The sequence below is a fragment of the Acipenser ruthenus genome, chromosome 9 (assembly GCF_902713425.1).
Source record: "Acipenser ruthenus chromosome 9, fAciRut3.2 maternal haplotype, whole genome shotgun sequence".
NCBI classification, from domain to species: Eukaryota; Metazoa; Chordata; class Actinopteri; order Acipenseriformes; family Acipenseridae; genus Acipenser; species Acipenser ruthenus.
Genome location: NC_081197.1, coordinates 9,895,579 through 9,917,066, shown reverse-complemented (window position 1 = coordinate 9,917,066; position 21,488 = coordinate 9,895,579). Strand labels below are relative to the sequence as shown.

Below are 21,488 nucleotides of genomic sequence, written 5' to 3'. Positions count from 1 at the left end.
CTCTGAAAAACGGGTTGCTGTTTGGTCATATTTAGAAGTCTCAGCCCTTTGAAGACAGCTCTTACAATATATCCTACACTGCACTTACATATACTGGAAGGTAAGCATATATTTGAATTTATATCTTGTTTATATTGGATGCATTGCTATAAGGTATAGGATTTATATTTTAGCTGTGGAGAATGATATATTGTATGTTGCAGGATTTAGCGGTGGGTGCTTTAGCTTTTTGCATTTTATGGCCCAAAGGCTAAATATATAATAAACATATTTGTATTACTGTACTGAAGTACTAATGCTGTTAAACCTGTAAAAGCACTGGATTGCTCATTACTTGGGATTTACGGTGGTGTGCGCAACCAACCAATCCAATTTTTAAAGCATTTAATAAACCGAAAAGAGCACTGCTACTGCTCTGATTCGTTACAACATCAAATTAAATGAGTCTGTGTGATTTTCTTGATTATTAAAAAGTTGTCTGGACATATAGCACGCCCAGTGTATTAACAAAACCACCTTAAACATCTCTGTCCACCTTAAACATGTCCCCTGAGTTTAAGAGTGTGCTCAGAGCATATATATAAATAAATGGAGTATGTGCAAATCTGACAATACCCCTGTAGGTGAGATTTGGAACTGAGTCTGTTTTAGTCTATTTCCTGCTTTGCCTTGTCTGCTGAGATCAGTGTTGGACTCAGCAATGCACCGGGGCTTGTTTTCCAAAGGGATATAATGCATGTCAAGCAAAGACTGGATTGCAGTCTCATTGAGGATTCTGCATGAGGATGCTCGATGCATATTAACTAAGTGCTTGCAGAGGATATTGTGGAAACTACATTTACTCATTGTAATCTTATCAAACTGGCTTATCAGTGTATTCTGACAATGACTGATCCTGGCATCCTCCAAGGGGGTGTCTCATTAGGTTTTAAACTTTACCTAGAATGTGTTAAGTCTAGCTTTGTGGCCACAAGCAAACTACAAGCTACACTGTCTGGAAGCACAAACAACTTCTTCAACCCCAGCAACCTCTGCTCCAATTTTAATTGGCTTAGCAACATAGCCTGCATCACCACCAGATTCAGTGTGAAAAAACAAATCGACACCTAAAAAGATGAAATGCAAACTTTAAAATAAATTGGCAAGAACTATATTGATGTTGGTAACAAAGCACACAAGCACATTACAATCAATGGCCAATTGTATAAGGCTGTATATCTTTGAAAGATATAAATGTTTTAATATATTTAGAGCTGGCCCCATTCCAGCATGTGTGACTGATCACTGTACTGCATATATATCTAACCCTAATCTTAATCGGTAGGTTAGCTGTGTATACTGGCTACATTGATGGGTTCTTTGCCTCAGCTTTTCCACATCTGAGCATTTGATAGGACAACCCAGATCTCCATGGTACATTATCAAAACTTGTAAACTACATTTCAAATGAGATTCAATTGAAACTTTAATTGAAAAAAGCCAGATGCTACAGGTACTTACAGTTCACAATGACATTGACGTATTTAACGTTTGGTGAAGACACTTCATTAGCGGCTTTGCACTCGTATCTTCCAGCCTGCTCCCTGGTGATCCCGAAAATCTCCAGGTACTCATCACCATCAAGCTCATCAGCTGAAATGAAGAAGAAGTGGAGAAGATGAGAACTGGGATGTTAGGGAGCTGAAGTCCAATTATCCGTAAAGAAAGTCTAAAACCCTAGGCTAAACAACCCTCCAAACGGAGATGCTTAAACAATGAATATTTATGAGGTGAAAATGGATACTATGACAAAGATCCCTGGTGGTACCAAAGCATTTCAGATAGTTACTGGTACTGATAGCCTAAGAAGCCTTGAAGAGACTTGCACTCAGTTGGATGTAGGTGTTAATTTCTCAGTCTGCTCTTTTCCTGCATGCAAAGGTTTAATCCCATTAAGGCCCCTGACACAACACTACACTAAAAAAAATAAACTAAAAAATCCTAATATTAGCATTTGGTTCATGCCGTTTGATTTTCATGTTAAAATATAATCTACCATGCTATACATACGAGCATCCCACTGCTACACATTGGAAGCACTTGCACAGAGTGGTTATGTAGGTGTTGTAAAGATTTCAGAACCAAACAGTTAGAGTACATAGAACTAACACTGACAACCTTTTTTATACACAATTCATATACAAAGATGCTCCATTATGGTAGGTGAATTCAATTTTTAATCTTACACCTTGGAAGTTAAGAAATGTGATAAATTTCTTCTTGCAGATATTTCAATGGAACTATTCTACTTTAAGACGCTGCAAACATGCCAGTCAAAGGAAAAGCAGAGCCTGGTACTGCGTTTCTTCAGGGTCAGATGTGCAGCATTGAAATGTTTACAAAGGCAAGCTGCAATTTTGTTTTAGTTCAACAATTCCTCATCCCAATTCCACCTCTTGTTCGTGTAGTCAGTCACAATAGGTTTGCGTGGATTGTCCAACAAATATATCTGGTCAAAAATGTTCACCCCCAATTTCCCAGCTGACTTATGACCTAGGACGTGCAAATATAACTGTCAAAACAACCATGACTACTGAAAAATGAAAAATATATCACTGCCACTGCCAGGATTATTCAAAGATACAAGTATTTAAATGAAAATAACAGGTATTTAAATGAAAATACACTGGCACTGCCATCACTGCATATGACCTCAAAAGCATTTCGTTTTTAGCACCAACATCTTTTATGTTTTACACCAGAAAACATTTTATTTTTAAATGTCAGTATAATTATGCACCGATAAAGAAGTTACATTTGTTGTAAAATAACTATATAGGATCAAAGTCCCAACATATATTCCCTTCATGATCATTTCTTTATTAAAGATGACACAGATGTAATGTTTTTCTTTTGCACCTATAAGCTATCCCCTCTTTCGTGGTTTACTGTCACAACAAGTTTTATGTTAGTGCTGTTGGCACTAATCTCCCCTGGCATGTGAATGCCTCCGTACATGCACTGCACTGTCAAACTGTTAGGTAATGAGGCTAAACCAGTCGACACAGAGGCTCAAGTGAGCAGATACGCACGGATGCACATGGGTTTGGGAGTCACGATAAGAATATTCTCTAAAAGACTTTTAGAAAAGGTGTTCAATAGATATGCAGGTGTGGATGAACCAGATTTAAGGAGACACATCTACAGTGTACATTCTTAACTACTGGGTCATCACATCATCATACATAAAACAGAGTCTGCACTAGTCTAACACAGAACTAGATACAATGTGCAAATAGATGTGTGAATGTAAGCCCCTGGAGAATCAATGAAACTGTGCACATGCATATTTTTGAGAAACATGTTCTTTTAGGAGTCTAGATAGCTGCAAACACCTGAACAAATTCAATTGAACCATGTAGCATTTTCACATATGCACAAATGATTATATTTATTTTTGGTTTGAACTGTTCATTGAATTAATAATGAACACTTGTGTGTGGGGCTTTCATTCAACTTTAATAATAACTGGAAATAATAAGTGATAACACTATGTAACACAATTTTTGTTCCTGGGTAGTAAGTGTTATTTCCTAATTGCTTATGCCTCAAAAGTATAGAAAATGGCTATTATTCCCCACAAACTTTGCTTTTGTGACCAGGACAGTGATATTTTGAAATTTACCTATTTCCAATGAGAAAACGGGCGAATTTGTGTCTTTTCGTTCACATAAAGTCAGAAAAAAACAACATATGAATCCAAATTAACATGTATTTATACTAAAGTAATACAAAAATGACTACAAAAGATTTAGAAGTGAGTAGTTTTTCGAGATTTACGATTGTACTGTAAATCACTTTCACGAATCAGCCCCCAAATGTAGTCTCCCATCATGTTCTCGTTATACTGTCCTTGGTAGCGGCGTTCAAAGTCCAGTATATCCTGGTGGAAGCGCTCGCCTTGCTCCTCCGAGTACGCTCCCATGTTCTCCTTGAATTTATCAAGATGAGCATCAAGGATATGGACTTTGAGGGACATCCTACAGCCCATTGTGCGGTAGTTCTTCACCAGAGTCTCAACCAGCTCCACATAGTTTTCGGCCTTGTGATTGCCCAGGAAGCCCCGAACCACTGCGACAAAGCTGTTCCAAGCCGCTTTCTCCTTACTAGTGAGCTTATTGGGCAATTCATTGCACTTCAGGATCTTCTTTATCTGTGGTCCGACGAAGACACCGGCTTTGACCTTTGCCTCAGACAGCTTAGGGAAGAAGCCTTGAAGGTACTTGAAGGCTGCCGACTCCTTATCTAGAGCTCTGACAAATTGTTTCATAAGGCCCAATCTGATGTGTAGTGGTGGCATCAGCACCTTCTGGGGGTCCACCAGTGGCTCCCACTTGATGTTGTTCCTCCCCACAGAGAACTCGGTCCGCTGTGGCCAGTCCCGCCTGTGGTAGTGTGCTTTGGTGTCCCTGCTGTCCCAAAGGCAAAGATAGCAGGGAAACTTGGTAAAACCGCCTTGGAGACCCATCAGGAATGCCACCATTTTGAAGTCTCCTATGACCTTGATGCCATCTCAGAAAAATGCAGATATGTATCCACTTAGGCAGCTGGAACTAAACTGAACTGTTGGGCTTAAGGCCCCTGTATTTATACTACTATTTATATTACTGGAAAGTTCTAGAAAGTTCTAGAAGTTACTCCAAGTTTACGCAGCACTGAATCTATCTGGAATGTTCTGGAAAATAGGTAAATTTCAAAATATCACTGTCCTGGTCACAAAAGCAAAGTTTGTGGGGAATAATAGCCATTTTCTATACTTTTGCGGCATAAGCAATTAGGAAATAACACTTACTACCCAGGAACAAAAAAAAAAAAAAAAATTGTTACACGGTGTAATCATTAGGCCTAAGCAGCACACTGCACACTGTTTGGAGTTGGGGATATTCGTCAGTAGTTTGGCTGGAATAGTAGAATTCGTAAGTCACGTATACCTTTATATGTAGTACAGTATTAGTTTGCAGAAATAAAATGGATAAGTAAAACAATAACTCAGGGAGATGAAAACAATGAAAAGGTATGATGAAATTTGGTCTTAGTATGTATTTTTACCATTAGTTCTAGTTTCATAGTTTTGTCTGTCAAGAGGTTTAGCTAAATCTCACAGCTTTCACACTGGAAGCACTAACTATTCTAATGGAATTTAGATTGCAGGGCATACATGGCCATGTAATTACATTGTAAGAACTGGGCAATTACAAATGGGTTCTTACAATAGCTTACAATGGCTGATGTTTTCTTTTGCTGTGTTATTCACTGTTATTCTAGTTGAGTGTGATGCAGGATACTATGAGCAAGAAGAACCACATGTTAGTTATGTTTTAACCTCTGAAAATGCTGATGTGCTCCCAATCCACAGAGAATGCACTGGGCTTGCTGTGTGGACAAATCAATCTCTATATTACTGCCTCCTGACATGGACACAAAATAAATGAGATGATACAAGACACTGCTGATTCCATTGAACAATGTTGCTAATACGTGGGGTGACACAATGGTAGGATAAACCTTTAAAGTTTTTTTTTCAAGTCTTTATCTTTTTTTCAAATAGATGTTGTTCAACTGTGCTGTTAAGTATTTTGCAGATCATTGCCCTCAGTTATATATGCTTTAATAAGGAGAGCAAGTCAATATATCTCCTTTACGAATGACTTACAGCAGCCACATCTATAATAAGATCTATTAGTTTTTCCAGGGCCACTGATTTCCCAAAGGTTGTGCAAGAAATAGATTGTGTTCATGTTGTGTTCAGTTTTAAATAAATTGATGGAAAAAATTGCTCTTTTTTTCTTGAGTAAGGCTTGCTCAAAAGATTGGTATTTTTAAAGGGATTTTAATGGACTGACAGTGTTTGAATCAAGTTTTAGAGCCCTAACATTAACAAATACACAGCACAATTAATGCACTGGTCTCTATCGGCACTGCAATTTGTTTGTAATATAGACAAGATCAGAGTTACTTCACCTTTGGTGCTTCTGTATGAGAAAAAAAAAACTACAGTAAAAGTTACAAATAGTAGCTCTGATATACACAAATGATCCATGGCCATGTTTAAAAGAAGAGAAGAGGTGATAAACCACACATCTTGTTAAAGTCCAATACCTGATTTTATGACAGAAAATTAGGGATGGGCACCAATATCGATATTTTGATATGATATCGATATCGTTCGATAATCGCGATATCGTGGGATTAAAAAAATAAAATTCACTTAAGCTCAGATATACTTTTTATTGCTAATCTGCTAAAAATACAAACTCAGTACAATCAAGTTTATTTTATATTGATATACAACAAACCCTATACATACCAATCATGGATCAGTCTTGTAGGAAAAACACCACAAACTAAAGTATTATTTAACCATTTGATTAGGCATCAAATGCTATTTGCATGCTGTATTAAGCACCATTGGCCATCCATTTTGCATTATTAAGAGATATGCGCATGCGTCAGCGATTCATTACTTATGCTATTATGAATGTATTTTTAAAATGTGAATGTGGCAGGATAGCAGCAGAGGGAAGACTCAGAGACAGAAAATGCAGTGAAACCAAAAATATTTTAATTGACAAAACACAAATAAAAAGGCACGATGGCTAACCAAAAAGACGAACACAAAAACAGGCTTTAAACAAACTATACAAAATAAGAATCACTCACTCTCTCACACACAGGTCTTCTAACTCTCAAACACTCACCCCCTAACATACCCAACCACTCCCTTTTATACAGGTGCAATTGGGCAATTCGCACCTCATTAGCCCAGGCACATTCCACACATTCCTCACACAAACTCACTCACTGAACTACACCCCAAACTCACTCATATCCACTCTAAACAATACAAAAAACACAAAACCACCACAAAATAGGCTGCACCCCATCACAGTGAACTTTCGGTATTATAAATGAGATGTACTTTTAAAAAACCAAAGTACATCTCAAAATAATGCAAAATTCGGCATGACACTGTACTCAATTATTATTATTATTTGTTTATTTAGCAGACGTCTTTATACAAGGTGACTTACAGAAACTAGGTGTCACAAGTCAGCATTTACTTGCAGAGCAGCTGAAGATTCAGTTACTTCCAGATTGGCAAGAAAGTCTGTGCGTAGCGAAGTATAGAAATATTTAGGTTTTGAGGTGGCTGATGATGGAATACTAAAACAATATAACAAACCCTTGTTTTTCTCCATGGATATTGTGAAGCAAAGCACACTAAGTTAAAGCAAGTTATTGCTTTTTATATGTAAATATCTGTTAACATCTATATATGTATGCATGTTTGAAATTGCAATTGTGTTATTATATATATATATTTTTTGGAAGACTTCGATATTATCGATATCGATACACATGCATGGTATCGATATACAATTTTCATATCGTTACCCACCCCTACTAAAAATCCATTACAGCTGAAATAATTGCACCTGCAATTATGTTTATAAAAAACATTCCTTGAAACTTAGAGTACTCCTCTAATTCAAATGTTTGGTTAAGAAGGAACCACACTTCATAGGAAGCTTACATTTTCTTTTTATAAGAAATATTATTTGATGTTTTGCTCAGATTCCTGGTTGAACTGAATCACAAGATAGTTGTGTAATAACACAACTCACAGTTCGGAAAGGTTGCGAAAGATTTCATCCCCATCCCTTTCCAATCGCTTTACGTCAATGGGAAACATGGTTTTGTTAATATTTAATTATTTATTTTTTAACCAACAACGATTCTAAATGGTGAAAATGGCTAAAAACTACTCCTTCTCATCCCATTCTGTCAATGGTATGTAAAATGTAATATCAACAAGGACAAAGGATGTTTAGATTCTATGGTACAAATATTCTGAAACACACAGTATCATTATTATAATATACATGTCATTGTTACAGTTACTGGCAACTCATTATTAACATGTTGATTCACTGCTTCATTGTGCAAGTATATAACATCACATTGGATAGGTGAATACTTACTGATCTATGAATGGCATGCTCAATAAGTCATGAACTGCCAGAAATGTTACTCCAGCCATCTGCTTTACACAATATTAACACTACATATATGACATTACGATACAGCAAGAACAGAGCCTGCATATTTGCTGCAAATGGTATTCTTTGTATGCAATTATTTATTAAATCCTTTCAAGAGGAGTACAATATCAGATGTAAGACTATAGATTATTTTGAGGATGAGAATTCCTAAAGCCTTTTTAAACACCATTTGGGACTAAGCAGTATTCTTTTGTATGGCATACAGAATGATCTGTCATGAGGACTTTTCATTTTGAGTAGGAAAAAAAAAATCACAACACTTGTCACTTTTTGTTCGGTATGTCTGGAACGCAATGTATTGAAATTCAATTTCCCTCCTAGAAAACGACCTTGCACCTACAATCTGAACTCCTGCTGCTACACTCCAGAGAAGGTTAAGAAGAGCTCCGAAGAATGTTTTTCTTGCCTAAAAGCAAGACAGCGGGACCTGGAGATGAACAATACACATCTCCCCAGTTCAAATCACAGCCATCAATTAGAGGGAACAAGAACAGTGGAGTTTATTAACTATTTTTATACCTCTCTGAACCCCTCCCCCTTGCTCTCCTACTCCCTGGTCTCCCCCTCCCCCAGCAGCACTAACAAAACCATATCCTGCTGCCAAAACTCCTTGGCCCTTACACTGACCTAAACAGAGGCAGGTCTAATTAATATGGCATTTAAATTATTTCAATTCTGTTCGTTCGATCCTCCGGTACTCACACGGACAATAGTTGGTCTGCCTCCACTATTGTGGTGTGTACAAATATGTAAATAAATAAAACTAAATAACAAAATATGTGTTAGCACAGTACTGTGAATATACATTGTATGGTTGAAGATTCAGAACAGAAAGATGGCAGTGTTTTGAGATCTTTACATCCCTTGGATGTAAAGCCGCTTACAAGAAATATTGAAGTGTATTAATTAAAAGTATGGTTTATCAGTGTTTTCCATGCACCCTATGTCAGGCTAGCAGAAAGCTTCACCTGCTGTTTTCTATTCCAAGTGTGTCTGGATGTAGCCTTACTGAAGGTGTGTTCTTTCTTTGTAGTGAGTCTGATTAACAAATCAACAATGCTTGGCATGGTGATCTTAGAAACAGCAAGCGGAGCACTCACTTCCCTGATCGATAACAGCATTACTATTCCTGAAAAAATCCCCTTCACCTGGTCCTTTTTTATTTTGACTTGGGTTTATAACAAAGTTCAAAGTGCCGTGTCAGCGGGTGTCATTTTATGGTAACTAAGGAGGGGCTATGCTAATATTTCGTTCTATATGGTATACCGTGCTATGAGTAGCTTCACTGTAATATGAATTTAAAGTTAAAACGAAATACATCTCGTAAAAGATAGCCAAAACAATTCAATGAAAAAAAAAAGAAAAACTACTATAATTATTAAAAGAGAAATGCCTTTGTGTTAAAATACTTCCCAACAGTGGGATACTATGATATTATGATGTTAAAAGCAGCAAGCAAAGGCTTTATTGATTTTGCTACACAGAGATCAACTTCTTGTTGAGATGTCAGTGGTTTTATCAGCAACAGTCTGGAGGTGTGTATATCCAAACTTGAAATGTGCGCATTATTGAATTCCTGAGAATGTACTTTTGACAATCGTGGGGAAGCATTGATGTAGCTCTGTGCCCTTTCCCTGGTTGGCCTTTTTTTATACTTTGGCTCTATGTTATTTGTTCAGAAGTTGTGTGATAAACATTACTTAACAAGAGATCTTCAATGGGATTATAGGAGATAAGGAAGTGTATTTCTGTCTCAGGAAGATGATGATTCTTCAATTTGTTCCTGAAATTTGATGCATTTTGACCTACGAAACGATGTTAATTGTACCAAACAGCACTGCCCTCTAGTCCTTCCATGCTTGGAATGAGCATTTAGTAAATCTAATTGATTACAATAATTTAAAATACAAATAACCGCAACAGTATAGCAGAAGCATATCTGAAAAGCATTTGGATAATACATGTAGTTTCTGAAATGTATTACAGCTCACAGATTTTCAGCTTGCAAGGAAACTGTGCGGCCTGTTTTATTATTATATTGGTAGTAAAGTATAAAAATCTTGAATCTGATCAACAAATAATGACGCTGAACATCAGGCATATGTATACCATTACCACTGCTGTGTATTTTTGCATATTTCAATACCTCCAAATCAGAATTATAAACTTGAACTATAAACTAGGGGTGGCCAAACTTCCTGACCCTACGAGCCGCATGCCAACATTTTCATACGGCCGAGAGCCGCAAGACACCTACTGTAAAACGTGAAATGTTTGCGAGCAAAACATTTTAAATACTAGCATTGTTTTAAACATTTTTTTTAATTCTCTCAAATATTATAATGGAATCTTGCACTTACTCTGTGTAGTACAGTAGTTGCTATCTCTTGATATCAGCAAAATATGCAAGAAGAAGGGAGAGCATTGCAGAGCCTTACACAGTTCTGTCATTTTATTTTACTGGATGTGTGTGTGTGGGGGGGAGAGTATTGGGTGGCAATCTCCCTGCAAAAACACGTAGTATATAAATAGGTTGATCACAGTTTAGTGTTGTGCGGTGGTTTTATGCTGGTTTTCCAAAAAAAAAGAAGCATTTTTTTTTTGTTTTGTTTGACTGCTGTGTGTATTAAATACTTTTGAGAGTTTTGTGGATGACAAATGCAGTGTATTTATTTTGCCTGTTGCAACTTTAAACTATTAAACTATTAAAAATTGTCTCCCATGCCTCCTTTATCCAAGGGCAGAACTAGGGTCAACGCATTCTGAACACACAGCTAATAAAATACCTGTATGTTAACAAACCCAAAAATCTACAGGCATTAAGCCTCATAGCATGATGCTAGGTGAAAGTGGAAAAGGGATTTGTACATTATTAACATTATTTTACAAGGATGTTAGTTTTTCACAACTCCACAGGACATGTAGGAACTCACCAATCCGTCCACCAGTTCATCAGATGAACCAGTGAAACAGACAGTAAGCACTAGGGTGAATAACAATTGTATTTAAAAAAAAAAAAAGATTAAAAAGAGTTGGCTCAATATGACTACTTATGGCTCACAAAAGTAAATGAAATGAATTGATTTGAAATGCAAGCACTGTTAGTGGACCAAAGAGCCTTTGGATGAAAAACAGCTAGTTTACACAAGCCCCACTGAGGGGTCTAACTAATGTTTTCAGCAGAACGGAAGCAATGCTAATAGACAAAGAACCCTATACCCTAGCTGTCTTATCACATTGCAGCTGAGGCGCTAGCTGCTCCATGTTTTATGGAGCGTACAACACTCGTAGGAAACGCTTTATAAATAATCCGGATAAACAACAACACTTTAGAAGGATAAGTCATGAAAAATATATAGCTTTCCATTTTGAAGTCAAAGGTAGCCTTAAAAACAAAGCCCACCAGAGAGATAATTTAATGCAGTTATGCTCAGTTTATACAGCCTGCCTCTCCCCGTACTGCAGAATCAGCCTGATGAAATAAATAAAAAAAGAAAAAAATCTTTGGTGCTTGTTTTAAATTATGCTGGCACCGAACAAATCTTTGATAAATACTGCAATGAGCATTTCATAAGGTTATACATTAATTATTCTCATGCTTATTTGATTGAAAAAAATATACTGACTTCTAATATCCATGTTGTTGCAAGAAACAGTGCTTTATATTATTTTGTTGTGTGCTGCCAAGGTCAAAAACACCAGTGCCAATATGGAACTATCAAAGTTTACTACATCATGCCACTCTGTTGTTTTCCATACTTCCACTATCCTTTGTTAAATATTGTATTATTTTATCTTGATATACTGCCATTTCAATGAGATCCCCTCAAAATGATTGTAAGCAGTATGAGGACCATATAACAAAACTTAGAAAATTTAATTTGAAGTTACTTTCTCTTTAAACTACAAAGGCAAATAGTAGGATTCCCATTGTGCAGCAGTTTGATTCATTCCAGGTTTTACAATGAGCTTAATTAGTCACCTATCAACTTGTGACCTTTTAGCTTGCCTAATTAGGATCAGGTGTGGCTTATTAAGATCACAGTAAAATCTGGCTGCAGCTGTTACTCTATTGGAGTCTTTTTTCCCATCCCTGTAAATCTCTTGAAACTTGGGCTGGAATAATCCATCTGTTCAATTTCACTAATTTACTAATGTACAAGCTGACAGGCGTAGGAGATGATCTCTCATAAAACATAATCACAGATTTGCAGACTGGTTCTCAGTTGTATACCCCTGAAAATACTGATAAATGTTAACACTTCCACCAAAGAGCTGTTAAATGCATTGCTTGCAAAGAAGCTTTATCTCTAGGGGTGGTAGGTTCATAGATTATAGAACATGCAAAGCCTAATTGTCCTCTGTAATTTATGAAATTCAACCTGCAATTTAATTTTCAAAATTCTCTAGTCAGGATAATACTCTTTTCCAAGAGTGCTTTGGCAACAAATAAACTTGAACAACCTTTCTCGTGACAGTTTTGTTTTGGGGAAAAAGACTGCTCGATTAGCACTAATCTTAGACCACCAACGGGTAGATGTACTAAAGTGTTGTGGCTGTCGCAAACCAGTTGCAAGCACGTCAGAAGTCCAGGGTGAAATGTACTAACCATGCACAATGCTGTTTGCGACTTTTTAGGGAATGCTGTGTGGCAGCAGTTTTTCTTTGCGGTTCAGCCTTAGATGAATATGTAATTATGGGCATTCCTGCATAAATTCACAAAAATGGGGGTTTTCAAATATTATAATGAGATATACTAAAGCTGCTGGCAATTGCAACACTTACAATTGCATCAATTTGTTAAGAACTTTTGAAAGCACGTTTTAAACAGTCGTAATATCACATTTAAAAGCCAGTATGAAAAACACTATCCCCTAACCATGGTTTGCAGCAAGAAGGAGATCATTGTCTTCAGCAAGAATGAGTGATTTGTAGGTGAGAAGAGAAAGGATATTTCATACCTGCATTACCCTCTTCGATTTAAATGAAGACCAAATTAAACACAGGTACAGGCTCGGCAGCTACATAATTCTTGAGCTGCTGTCTGATTTAAAAGACGACCTGGAGCCTGTCACCCAGAGAAGCCATGCTATCCCTGCAGTGGTCAAACTATTGTCCACTCTGCATTATCTTGCCTCAGGGTCCTTTCAGGCGACTGTGGCAGTTGTTGCTGGCATTTCCCAGCCTGCTTTTTCTCATGCGTTGCCAGTTGTGCTCAATGCATTTTTGAGGCGAACACCCAAATACCTATTTTTCCCTAAAAGCAAGGCGTACTTACAAGCCTTGAAAACAAATTTCTATGACATTTCTGATTTCCCCAACGTGTTGGGAGCAATAGACTGCACACATGTGTACAATGCAGCAGCATTATTTATTTAAAGAAAACAGAGACAAAGAACCGAGCAAAGTCAACAGTTTGCCGTGGTACCCGGTTGCTGGGTGTCATGCAAACTGTGAGTCCTACTTTAAAGAGTGTTTTGTGACTGCCAGTATCAGCGCAAGTATGTGGCGCTGGACATCAGAAATAGATTAAACCAGTGAAGGATAATAATGAAGGTTATCACTGTGAAACAGTATTCCAAAAGCACTCACAGGCGAGTTGAGGAATGTTGAATACAGTACTGTTTTAACTCCTCTGTGGTTACCACATGGATTTCCATTGTGTTGTGAACTGTGTTACTTCATGAACTCTCGTTCTGAACCAAGAACAGAAAAGAATTGTGGGAAAGCTCTTCTGTGTTTTTACACACAATGTATAAACAACACTCGTGGTATATTAAAGAATCAGAAACTGCAAAGACAACAGGAAGTTTGAAGGGGGGGGGGGGGACTTTTCATCCAGTTCTTCGGACTGATAATACAATGTGAGTTATGTGTTGCCTTCAAGATGACTCATCTCAACAGTAATGATTCTGCTGACTGTCACAATAGATCTGTCTTCCTGGGTGCACTTCCAGCAATGATCATTACTTCTTTTTAGACTTGTGAAGTTCACTGCCATTCATTACTCCTCCTTCTAACATGTTTCAAAATGCACCATTCCTCCATACTAGCCATCTACAATTCATCACATCTTCAATTTAGACCGATGGCATCAGGCTTCATGCACTGAAAACTACTTGCTGCATTACTAATACTTTACCTAATAGCTAGCTTGAAGTACTGTAATATAAGCAAAATACTACCAACACACTCTGAAAGGTATTGTGGTATGCATTTTTACTTCACAACCTCACTATTATTAATTCTTTAACCAAAAATGTGACCCTTGCTGTCAGTCAATTGAATATTTAAATACCTGTTTAATATCATTGTGTGTTCTTTATTATTCTCTATTGTTGACTATGCTTAGATCATTATTGATTATGTTTCCTAACTAATCTAGCAAACATGTCCTTTTCAGCAATTAAAAACTGAATTCCAAAGCATGATCCCATGAGGTGTGCAACTGTCATTTTCTACCGTCACTCAACTTTGGCAACTGTGAGTTAATAAATGGGAAAAAATCTGTACAAAATCACAGTTCCAGACAGAAATGACTGCTCTAAACTCCCCATGCTTCTGCACACCCCCACGTGGTCCCTCTTTTGTCAACCTCTTTTGATATTTATTGAACCTAAACAAACCAAGAGTCTCAGTGAACGCACACCAAATCCTGACATAAATACCCCCAAAAGCAGAGGCTTCTTATTATCATGACACATTGTGTGGTGGTTTTGACATGTGGGTGTCACCTTGTTCCCTAAGAACCCTCTTTTCCAATACTACAGATGCACAGTATAGCAACATTATCAAACTGCCTGATGCAGTTTAGGTCTGGTCAATGCTGTATATGTTTGTACTTTTACAGATTCCTATTAAAACCTTGCTTATAATTAGCCACCGCCTTCAGATTCTGTGTTAAGCTGTCTTTAGAAGACCTCCCACCAAAAAGCATCCACTCTTCCTATTACTTGTATCTTTGAAGAGTGCCTGGAGCAGAATATGTCAACCTAAGATACACATTGTGACACTTTAGGGGTTGTTCAAAAATCTCTCCCAAGCCTAAAGTTTTTTTTTTTTTAAATGCTTCAGGGTTTATTCCTCACTTAGTGAAATCCCTTTGACCCATACAAACTGATTGTACTGGTTTCAGGGCATTAACCCCCTTTCCAGCTTATTTGTAATCCTTTTATCTTTTACAAGGTAGCAAACAAATTCAGAGCGCATATGAAATAGCTGCAAATGCAATTGACCTTGTGCTAACTTGAACTTCAGTTTCTATAGGGAAGCAGTGTGGAGTAGCGGTTAGGACTCTGGACTCTTGACTGGAGGGGCGTGGGTTCAATCCCAGGTGGGAGGATGCTGCTGCTGTACCCTTGAGCAAGGTACTTTACCTAGATTGCTCCAGTAAAAACCCAACTTTATAAATGGGTAACTGTATGTTAAAATAATGTTATACAATTGTAAGTTGCCCTGGATAAGGGCATCTGCTAAGAAATTAATAATAATATACAACACCCTTTCTTTTGACAGATTCTTTGGGGGGATGACTAATGTCTGATTTCACTGAGACCAATTAGCACTAGTCTGGGACAACCTAATGGTACCTAGGGTAAGGTAATTCCTGATTAGTGCTCATCGGGTCTGCAAAACCAGCTGTTTAATAATAATATGCTATGGTGCTGCTGCTGAGAGATAGGAAGGGAGGCAGCCACTGTATTCTACACCAATAACTCCCTTCAGCTTTTTTTTTCTTTTCTAAATCCGGATCAATTCTAACTCCTGTTGACATCGGTTCAATACAAGTCGATCCTCACAATAAGATACCCGGCATGTATGTGTGGAATTAGTGGGGAGAATGGAAAATGTGTCATAGGATTATTTTTTTTTTTTTAAATCAACAGCAGTTAGAAACACTCACATTTGATATGAAATAGAAAGACTACTGTTAGTGATATTGATTGAGCTCATGTTGCTCAGGACCACTGAGTGCTGATCAATAAATACAGACACAGACGTCCCTGCATCTCTCGCATTCGGCTTGTCCTTTTTGAATAAGCTGTTTTTACAGATGGGGCGTGCCAGTTAGTCGGTGGCGTACATTGTGTGTTTTGAACACAAGTGTGGTAGAGGTCTGTGAGGTAGCACAAACAATGGAACACATTTGTCAACTAGCAATAAGTGGTTAAAGTCAGCTAACTGTCCAGAAACTGAAAGCAAATGCAGAAAGAGAATAACAATAATGAAGGGGGTGGGGGATTCTATTGCACCAGAGAGTCACGTTGCTATTAGGATACAACACATACTCCAGTTACCTATAATAAAAGTCTTGTCTAGACCTCGGAAATACTGTCTAGACCTGAAAATAATGTGTATATTTTAAGACAATAATAGTTATGTACAGAGTCCTGGAAAGTGTTGGACAATCCGTGCTGGTTTGTAGCGCTTGGGGTGGGACATGTGTTGCCTCTTTCACCCCACTCATAATAGATAATCGTCTTTGAATGCATGCACATTATTTAATGAACAAATCATTTCACATGAGCAGAGGTATCCTAAAATGTTAGCCATTTTCCAGGAGTGACAAACAACTCAAGGACAGACACTTTGCAGGATGCTGTACATGTGCTTCTTAATATAAATCTACTATTTATTCCCTATATGATTATTTTTCCACCTGATTACTCGGCTGGTGAAATCATCCAGAAGTTTCTGTTCTGTGAACAACTGCAAGCTTTCAACAACGTGTCACATCATGTTGGGGAATAGCTATGTGTCATGTTAAAGAAGACATGCAAATCCCAAAAGTTTATACTGCCGTTTAAGCTGTTGCTAATACGTTTGCCTTGCGCCCAGATTTAGGTTTTCCATTCAGCAAGACATTATGATGCAACGCATTGCTGGTGTTACCAGATACACTATGTGAGACCAGTAGTAATTCTAAACATTAACCAGTAGTAACAACTCCAAAGCAGGGAGAGACAGCCCACTTTCTCAACCTTCATTTCCACAGAGTCTGTAATAAACAAGCAATGAACGACTGGCATGGTGCATGACTTTGATATTTAAATAGGAACTCTCCAAGGTATCTGTGACTGCTGCTCCCGTTTACATAGAGAACATTACATGTGTAATGCAAACATATCTGATGGGACTGATATAAGCGGTAACCTTGAAGACAGCACATCTGCTTTGGTGCCAGGTACAACACTGAATGCCAATGGCCATTAATGGAGTTTAACTATGAAGCACTCCTGAGAATGAAAGACTGAAAGTCGTACTACAGCTTATGATACATCAGGGGAACAATGACAGAAGAAGACTATTATACTTGTATCCAATTATCATAGTTAAAACACGGTATGCTTACCTGCAACACATTTTAGGAACTCTTCAGTTTATTTTAAATTGCAAACTATAACCTTATAAAAAGTATAATACCTAACAGCTGCTATAAACAATCTTCCTTAAATTATAATCTGCATTATTGTGGTTAACAGTGTACAGGTGACCAATAAACAGACACTTATAATCCAGGTGCAATTTTGTTTAATGATTTGTAATTCCAGTGCCTGATAGCAAAAAAAAACGTGAATAATAAATGATGCTAATTAATACAGCGGCGTGTATTACTTTATTTATAATCCCTGGGTTTGTTCTGAAATAATAGTCCCGTTCTTTATACACCCACACAAAACACAGAACACATACACAAGTCAGTTAGTGAGAAAATTAGTGCTCGTGGTGCAATACAGTTCTCTGTGATACAAGTGCAGTGATGTTGTCCGGTTTGGTGCTGGCTTTGGCAACAGCTCCGGATCATGTTAGCCGTACACGACAGTACAAACAAACAAAAACACTCACATTTTCACCAGTCTCCTTTTAGGTTTGTTTTAACCATTTACAAAAAGAACAGATCACATTACCTTGTCCCCTTTTTATACCGTCACTCATGACCCCTCGGTCAACGAGTGCACCCGCTCCTCCAGTCCGCGGATGCCATGCCGTTTCCTGTCCGGATCATTGGTTTCGTGTACCGTAGCTCTGCCCCCTTTCTAGATGGCTGACTTCTACTTAACCCTAGGAATGAACTGTCGTGCCATCCAGTCCAGGGTACTCTGTTCCCTTTACACAGAGCCCTCGCAGGGAGGGAGGGAGATCTAACACCAAGAATCATTCGATCTCTATCACAATTATACATTTATAAACTTCAGATTTGTAAACTTTATAAATGTCAGGGTATGCATTTACATACTTACATAATACATTATTCTTGCCATCAGTGCCCCAGACTACTATTATCTGCAGGCTTGGTAGTCCATTGGTTAAAGAAAAAGGCTTGGTACCAGGAGGTTCACAGTTTAAATCCCGGCTCAGACTCACTTTGCTGGTTCCTTGAAATTCGTATTAATGAGAATTGACTGTATATATGCTAAACAAGTCTAACTTAAATGACAAAGTTAATCATGAAAATAAAAAGCTCACTTTTCAGGAGCTGCATGGCTCGCTTGAGTGATTTTTACAGTCAGCTTTTCAGCCCTGCTTCTTCAGAGATCTGCAAATCTGGTTTGAACTTGAAAAAAAAAAGTATCCAAGAAAAATCACATTTTGCATTAACTAATTACATTCAAACCATGAAGAAGTTAACTACTTTTTAAAAAGAAAAAAAAGAAAGAAATGCTAATGTTACAGTCTAACATCTACAAGAAAGAATCAATTCAAGTGACAATTCTGACATTGCTAGTTTATTTTTTCAAGGCTCTATGGATTTCACCTCTGGTAAATTAAAACAGCAAGTCACACAATTTCACACAGCAAGTCACGCAAATGAGTGATTGCAAATGAGTGATTACAAATTATTACTTATAGATCTCTTAGTAGCCAGTGGGTGTTTTCAGTGTTTGGGGGGGGGGGGGGGGGGGGGGGGAATGCAGTTGTTCGTGCTTTGTTCTCCCACCATTATGAAGGCGTGTACATACGGTTTAACACATGTCGGGGATTAAAAAGGTCTGAATGTAATATGAAATGCATCTTTTGTGTATGTGTTTTGTTTATTTTTGGAAAGTGATGTTTTGCAAGTTGCAATATAGTATATACTGTACATCACGTATGGCTCAGTTGAATCAACATGTATTTGATTTTATATATTTTTTAAAGTTTATTTATTATTGCCCCTACTCAGGAGCACATTGACAAGAAGATTTTATAGTTACTGAACTTAATTGCAGCACTGTGAGGTGAAAATTACCATGACAAATGCATAATTACGGGACATTCACACAGGCTGACAAATATATAATTATCAGACAATACACATGCTCTCTGTCAATAAAAATGTATTTGGTCTTGTTATAATGGCAGATTATAATTGAGCCAATTATTTTTCCACTTTTCTCATTTTAGACAAACACAAATGGTACTGTTAAATTCATTCTAAATAATTGTTGACATACATTACTGTTTTAAACCCCAGCTACATCACACTTGTCCCATGTCTTAGTCATCGTGTTAGCATATCTGTGATGTGAAATCTTTGATTTTAAGTGTTCCACATCAGTCTCTCAGTTCCCAATCTCCCTTCTCTTTGAAACCTTCTTGTCACTGAAGTAAATGTGCATGCTTAGGGAGCCAGACCATATATATAAACTGCATACGTATATACACACATACACCTGCCTCCACTATATTCCTATCGGATGATAATAAAATTGTTTATCTGTTCACATGACTTCTAAATATTAGCTGTTTAAAGCTACTTAAAACATTTACTTCCATTCTGCAATTTCCCTATTGTTTTTTTAAGATTCACCTGTAATGGTGTCAGTTCTCTTCACTAAAACTCTTTCAGACACACAAAAGACTCTCAGATCTAAATAAATAATTCTTTAGACCAGAGCAGACTTTGAAGCTGGAGCATTTTATTTTTAATTAGAATCAATCAGTGTCGCTGTACTGAAATGCAGCAACAAGAGCACACTCTTCAAGATGTGGCCATTGATTCAAATGGTATTCTGCACTGAAATGGGCATTTGTAAATATTTATTTTTACACAAGGGAAAAGATCATGATCTTAAATTGGTTTGATCTGCCTAAAACGTCATTGTGTGCAGTATTAAAATGTAGATAACCTTTGTTTTAAAATCACATTTTTCACAGAAAATTGTGATTGACTGAAATACTAGAACAGAGCAATCTAAGCAGTGCAGAAGAAAAGTACTACTATTTCCAGTCTTGCCTGTGTGTTCATGTGCATGTGGACTGGGCCTTGATGAACTCATGCAGTCTGTAATCCAAACTCCTACTCCCACTGCAATATACATTGATATTGCTCTACTGCCAATGGAAACAAACAGGACTGACTGATTTCAAAAGGTCTGAATCCCAGTGGAAAATGGGATATAGGAATAATACAGCAGTGTTGTCCCACAGAATGATGTTAATTACTACTCTCAGATTTACATTCCATTGCTCATAATTTTCTTGTTAAATTTAAGTTTTTACAAAATGCCAACGAGCCACAGTAGGTGCATTTTTTGATTTACTGTACTGTAGCTATAACACGACTACAAGCAGAAACCAAAGGGTGCACTTTTAAATGTACCTCCAGGGAATTGAACATCCCAAACAATGCTTCAACAGCAAGCCAAAATTAATTTCATGTCATTTCTCTATTGTTAGTAGTGCACAGCAATTACATTAAACTGTTTCTAGTGTTTTTTTTTTCGTTTCCTCACAATACCTAAGACTGATTTATCCTACTTCCCCCTGTGGATACAACCTGCTTGGGTTTATTTGTTCAGTCCAAACTCCCAAATGAGACATTGATTTTACATTATATACTTCCATTATTCAGTTCGCGTTTTATAACTTTTTTCCTAAAAGCCCCGTGGTAAGGAGAGTTGACGAAGCACAATATGATTCCTTTTAAATTATTGCAACATACACACACCATGGAAGTGAGCAATATTGTAGAAATGTGCTCTCCAAATCTGAGGTGCTTTCAAACAATGTTCAGAGTTCCATTATGCGAATCATATTTACTCTTCTGTTGGTGTACTTGTGGCAATTATCCATTATAGTATGGACATAAAGAAGCTTAATGCATTTTTTGTTAAAATTGCACAAGTATGTTTTTCATCTCAACTAATCATTTAGTAAGCCTGGGAAATAATCCCCAATGCTGCAGTAACGTTATGTAATAATAGAGGATAAGAGTACTAAGGTATTTTTTCGGCAAGAAATGTATTATTAATTATATGACACATGGGTGGCTGACAATCCCTTTAGAATTAACGTCAGAATACTTTTGTCCCACTATATGCTCTTTCTACCTATCTGCTTAGTTATCTTTACAAGGCAGTAAAGTGACCAGTAAGCATGTAGTCATGCATGACGGGTTGTGTA

General features: G+C 37.3%; 1 protein-coding gene across 3 annotated transcripts in view; it reads right to left on the bottom strand.

Moving 5' to 3' along the window:
* The window catches only part of LOC117962455 (limbic system-associated membrane protein-like), a 617,235-nt gene that overhangs the window by 42,216 nt on the left and 553,531 nt on the right, over positions 1-21,488 (bottom strand). For all 3 annotated transcript variants that reach the window (XM_059031079.1, XM_034923602.2, XM_034923603.2), the window contains one exon: positions 1,501-1,632. In XM_059031079.1, the coding sequence (XP_058887062.1) occupies positions 1,501-1,632 (132 nt within the window). The remainder of the gene's footprint in view (positions 1-1,500; positions 1,633-21,488) is intronic.